At 40.8% G+C, this 5,834-nt stretch overlaps 1 protein-coding gene across 2 annotated transcripts in view; it reads right to left on the bottom strand.

The window, feature by feature from the left end:
• Positions 1 to 2,979: 2,979 nt before the first annotated feature.
• The window catches only part of Piwil2 (piwi like RNA-mediated gene silencing 2), a 68,019-nt gene continuing 65,164 nt past the window's right edge, over positions 2,980 to 5,834 (bottom strand). For both annotated transcript variants that reach the window (XM_010624248.1, XM_010624257.1), the window contains exon 23: positions 2,980 to 4,832. In XM_010624248.1, the coding sequence (XP_010622550.1) occupies positions 4,676 to 4,832 (157 nt within the window). In that variant the 3' untranslated portion in view covers positions 2,980 to 4,675. The remainder of the gene's footprint in view (positions 4,833 to 5,834) is intronic.

Genomic DNA, 5,834 nt, shown 5'->3' with positions numbered 1-5,834 from the left:
TAGAAGCTAAGGCAGGATAGTGAGTTTGAGCTCAGCCTGGGAAATTTAGGAAAATCCTATCTCAAAGTAAAATGAGGAGGGGGTAGGAAGGGAATGTAGCTCAGTGTGAAGGCTTTAGGTTCAAGCCCTAGTTCTGAACAAAATAAAAAATAAAAATATTTTTATCCTCACTGCTGAATGAATGCTTGGCTGGGGACACAACTCCCAAGTTGACAGTTGCCCTCAGCCTTCTTTTGGTATGGGGCTCCCCCCCTTTTCTTAAAGACAGGGTCAGGCTGGCCTCAAACTCACAGCTGTCCTCCCGCCTGCCTCCAGAATGCTGAGATTACAGGCAGGTACCACCACCTCTTCCACTTTCTCCCTCCTGTTTTTACCTCTCTGTGCTGCAGTTCAATTGGCTGCCTTGGTTTCTGCTGGGCTCAGGTCTTCCACCCACCTGGATGAATTCTGTGCTATTTTTCCAGCTTGAGCTTTCAGCACACCAACTATGAAAATTTGGACTACATACACCTGTTTGTGGGTCCTAGCTTGGGAATTTTTCGTCACTTCCCTTTTATCTATCCCTATCCATATCCCTGTTCAAATACTGTTTCCTTCAGGTGTAACCCCAGCACTCGGGAGGAATGGTTGAGTTCAAGACCAGCCTGGGTATATATATATATATATGGGACTAAATATATATATATATATATGGGACTAAATATAACTAAAACCTCAGTATTCAGGTTTAATTGCAGTGTTGGTACTTGGGTTTTGGCTACTTGCCTCTAAAAGGTTCACTATCACTGGTACAGAAGTCTCTCATATACCCTTGGCCTTCCCTACTATCGACATCGCCCACCAGTGTTCCCATCCGCGTGACAGCTGATGATGCTAAATGGATGCATTATTATCCACAGTTTATACTTGGGGTGACACCTGGTATTGGACACTGGGTTTTGATAGTCATGACACACATCCATGGTTACAGCATTATAGTCAAAAGTTTCACTGCCCTAAAAATCCTCTATGATCTACCTGTTCAGCCCCATCTCCCCAGCCTCTGGTCCTTATTGTGTCCATAGTTTTGCCTTTTCCAAAATGTCTTATCTTGGAATCATAAATTATGCAGCCTTTTCAGATTGGCTTCTTTTACTTAGTAATTTGCATTTCAAGCTCCTCTATGTCTTTTCATGAGTTCATAACTCATTTCTTTTTAGCACTGAATAAAATCTCAGTGAATGGGTGCCTGACAGGTTATTTATCCACTCAGCTACTGAAACACATCTTATTGCATCTAAGTTTTGCAATTATGAGTAAAGCTGTTATAAATATCTGTGTGCAGGTTTGTGTGTAGATGTTGCTTTCACTTCCTTTGGGTAAATGCCAAGGGGTGTGGCTGCTGAATCGTACGGTAACATTGTTGGGTTGGTTGTCTTGGTGCTGAGGATTGAACCTAGTGCTTCACACATGCTAAACATATGCTCTTACCACCGAGTTATACCTTCAACCAAGGCTCACATTTTATTAGCTGCCAAACTGTATTCCACAATGGCTGTACCATTTTACGTTCCCACAAGCGGTAAGTAAAAGCTGTCTTTGCTCCACATCCTCAACACCATCTGGCATTTTGGTGTTTGGCCTTTGCCAAAAGTAACAAGCACGCAGTGGAATCTGTTTTCATTTGTGTTTCCCCCAGGACAGGAGATGCTGAGCAGCTTTTTATATGGCCATTTGCTATTCATATGCCTTCTCTGTGATGTGTCTGCTCAGGTTTCTTGACCATTTTTTAGTTAAGTTTTTAGTTTTCTTATTAAATTTGTGTTTTTATGTTTTTGTTGTTGTTGTTGTTTGTACTGTGGTTTGAACCCAGGGTCTTGTACATGCTAAGAATGTACTTTAGCACTGAGCTACACTCCCAGCCTCTTACTATATTTTTAAGAGTTCTTGGTGTACTTTGGATAAGAGTAGTTTATCAGATATGTGTTTTTGCAAGTACATCCTCCAAATCTGTGGTTTGTTTTTCTCTTTCTCTTAATTTTCCTTATTTTTTGGAAAGACAAAGAAAATCTGGGCAAGAAAAAAATTCAGGCCCCAAACCTTTTAAGGTTTTCAATATAAAGGGCTAAACATTTCTAAAACTCCTTCCTTTTGCACATCATCTAACAAAATGCTGCTCAAGTAAAAGAGGGCCCTGTAACATACTATATAAAGATTAGATTCTTTCTAGAATGAGTTCAAGAAGCACTGCATCATTTGAAAATGGAATTTCTAAATAAACTGGAAAAAATGTGGTGTTTTAAAGGGGGCAGTGTTGAAATGAGCAGCCTGGGAATGTTGGAACAGTGTTTCTAGGGGTTACAGACCACTAGTACAGAGCATATATAAAGAAGGACAAGCATTAATAAAGGGTGAGGAGGAGGCCTTGGAAGATGACTCTCTGATTCTCTTGAGCTAACAGAAACTGATAGGAAAAGAGATCTAACTCAAGACAAACACTAATAATCACGAAAAATGAGTGCCTCATTTGTCCAGAAGTGAGATTTCTAGTTATCTTTTCCAATAAATTTTCCAGCTTAGCTCAGAGTGAAAATACCTGTTTACTAACACTCATGCTATACCTTGCATACAGAATAAATGAGTAATTCTAAATGTGCAGATATTTGAAAGAAAAAAAGTTTTCATATAATACATGATACTATTTCAAACACAACTCACATTTATACAAATCTGTTTTTATTTCCAACCCATGAACCAATCATTTCTATTAAAACTGAAAAACAAAGGAAGAACACCAGGAATAAAAAGTAAAGATATTTTGGTTTTATATTCAAGTATTTGTTCATTGTCTAAAGAGAAGAACATTTAGAAATCCAACTTCAAAAGAGAAATTCAAGGGCTGGAGATTTAGCTCAGTGGTACCGCCATCTGCCTCGCAAGTGCAATGTCCTGAGTTCAATCCCCAGTACCAAAAAAAAAAAAAAAAAATGGAGAGAGAGAAATTCAAAATGCTTCCAAAGAAAATTGGGAAAGTGATCTTTTCAGCCAGAGACCAATGGTTCAATCTGCTTGATTCTGTGGCTCTGACATTCTAAGTTTAGTGTCCCCCTATGTCAGGGGCTCCAAATAAAACCAGAAGTGCACTTAAGGACCATCAGTGCTCATCCTTTTCCATACTCTGGATGATGCCACAAACTAAAAGCTCTCTGGTCTCTTTCTGTTTTCCTCGGCAGTGCTGGGGATGGCCATGCTAGGTAAGTGCTCTTCCACTGAGCTGCACACCCACCCCCACTGCTTCTAAGGAGCTTTAAGGTGAAGTAGTCTCATGCACTGTTATGTAAAAATGGTATTTCTGCCCTGTCCTCTCCTTTCCATCATACCAGTAAATAAACGAATGAACATAATAGTTAGAAAATACAAATTCAAAGGAATAAAACCATGTTTTAAAACCTAGTAAAGCAAGATATGATAGAACTGAGCTGAAAGGATAGGTTGATTTTAAAATAATGACGGAAAAAAATACACACAGAAAACCACTGCATCAGACAAACTCTGAAATGCGCAGGAAGGGTGACAACTTCCAAAACAGTAATGTCTGGACCTTGCTAAGAGTGTCCCATTTTCCAAACCGACTTCTATAAATCTTCACTGGAATTCTAAAAAATCCTGAGCAAGTGAGCCCACAGAAAAGGCTCTTGTGCAAGAGAAACGAGTATTCCCATTACACTCAGACACACATGCAAAAATGAAGCCCAGGCTTCTGGGAGGAAGGTTCAATAAAAACTCACACCCCATCCTGAACTTTCCTAGCTGAATTCTTCCCCCAGTTTTGTTGTTTTAAAAGTCGAAACTTACTGAAGATCAGTCATAAAGAGCAAAGGTGTATGTGTGTGCATGTGGGTATGTTGTGGGAAGCAAGAAAGCAATATGGTATTTTTAAAGTAACTGAAAGGTATAGAAAAAACTTCAACTGAACTCTCTCAAAAGAAAGCCCAGGAATAGCTGTGAGGCACCCAACTCACATCATAGGAGTCATAAACACAACCCCCAGGGAAGATTATGGCAGCAAGGGCCCGACCGTGCCACGTTTGGTTTTACCACATGCCTTTCACTCCTGCCAGCAACAGCAATACCTATAAAAATCTGCTTCACAGGTTTCTCTTTCGCCTGTCCCAATAGCCCAAATAAATAACTACTTTAAGAAACATGCAGTGACTTCATTCATTATCACCTCTGGCACCAGAAACGAGAAGCACTTCTTAAACACCATCTCTAGGTATAATTGCTGCTTCTGCAGGTTTCTACAGCTCATGTTGGCTTTGGAGGGGTTTTGTTTTTGTTGTTGTTTTTTCTTTTTGATGCTGGGAATTGAATGTAGGGCTCCGGGAATGCTAGGTACACTGTACCACTGAGCTATACTCCCTGCCCTTGCAGGGTTCCCAGTAGTTAACAGGCCTGACCATGCTCTCACAGGAACAGCCGTTTGCTCTACAGAGGCATCAAGGCAATTTCCAGCTGGTACTTAAAAGCCTGCTTTTTGGTGATACCAGGTTTAAAAGAAAAAAAGAAATTTTACTCTAAAGGTAGGAGAAATGGAAAACACCAACACAAAAACCCACTTCTGAGTCTGCTGGTTCCTCACAGCTGAGATGAGAAGTCTAATTTCTCCTCGCCAGCCTAGGTCCAAGCTACACAATCACAAGAAGAACAAGTTCTCACACAGCTGGATGGATGGCTCATGATGCAAGATCTGTCCTGACAGGAAAGCAAGCTTGTGGGCATACTTGCAAGGGGCTGGGACTCGGATGGTACCAGGCCAGTTCCAGTACAGGTGGCACAGTTTGAAAGTCAACCTGTGGGCCACAAAGAAATGTGGTCATTCTCACCCTATGCCTCCAAGTCAGGGTGTTATTATGTACACAGATCATTCACTAGCACACTGGAGAACCTCAGAATACAAGATGAAGCTTTTGGGAACCACTATTTTTACATGGAATTGTTCCTATTTCCACTATTATAAGTCAGAGCACATGGGTAAATCCTGTCATTTTGGGTACTGTCCTGTTGTTCTACTAAAACAAGAAAATAACATGAAGAAATATGCTTTTTTGTCCACAAGAAAGGCTACAGAAGCTAAGTATGGTGGCACACACCTGTCTGAGGCAGGAGGATGGTAAATTCAAACCCAGTCTAGACAATTTGGTGATTTAGTTAAGGCCCTGTCTCAAAATAAAAAATAAAAATGGGCTGGGGACACAGCTCAGCGTCAAGGCCCTAGGCTCAATCCTTAGTACTACAAGAAGAAAAAAGAAAAGAAAAGAAGAAGAAAGAAGAGGAGGGGGGGTGAGGAGGGGGGAGGAGGAGGAGGAGGAAAGAAAAGGCTGTAGAACATTAAGTACTTCTGCAGAGTGTTCATATAACCTGAACTTAAGCAAGCATGGTCTCAAATTTAGCTCTATGTCATAAACATCTGCAGTCATTTAAAAAAATTTTTAAATTTGTTTTTGGGACAGAGTCTTGCCATAAAGTTCAGGCTGGCCTAGAGCTCACTATGTAGCCCAGGCTGGCCTCAAACTCGTGGCAATCCTCCTGACTCAGCCTCCTGAGTGCTCGGATTACAGGTGTGCAACACCACATCAGGCTTTTTTTCTTTCTTGTGTTTCCTTGTCTGTTTGTTTTTGTAAAAGAGTCTTGCCAAGGAGCAATTTTTAAAAATATGAATGCAACTGGGCATGGTGGCATGCACCTATAGTTCCAGTGATTCAAGAGGCTGAGGCAGGCAGATTGCTTTAGCCAGGAGTTCAAGATCAGAATGGGCAACATATCAAGGCCCTGTCTCTTAGAAATACATATAT

This window comes from Fukomys damarensis, unplaced genomic scaffold (genome assembly GCF_012274545.1).
Source record: "Fukomys damarensis isolate Sample0158 unplaced genomic scaffold, DMR_v1.0_HiC HiC_scaffold_18, whole genome shotgun sequence".
Classification (NCBI taxonomy): Eukaryota; Metazoa; Chordata; class Mammalia; order Rodentia; family Bathyergidae; genus Fukomys; species Fukomys damarensis.
Note: the sequence above shows the minus strand (reverse complement) of the source record. Positions and strands in the feature narration are given on the sequence as shown.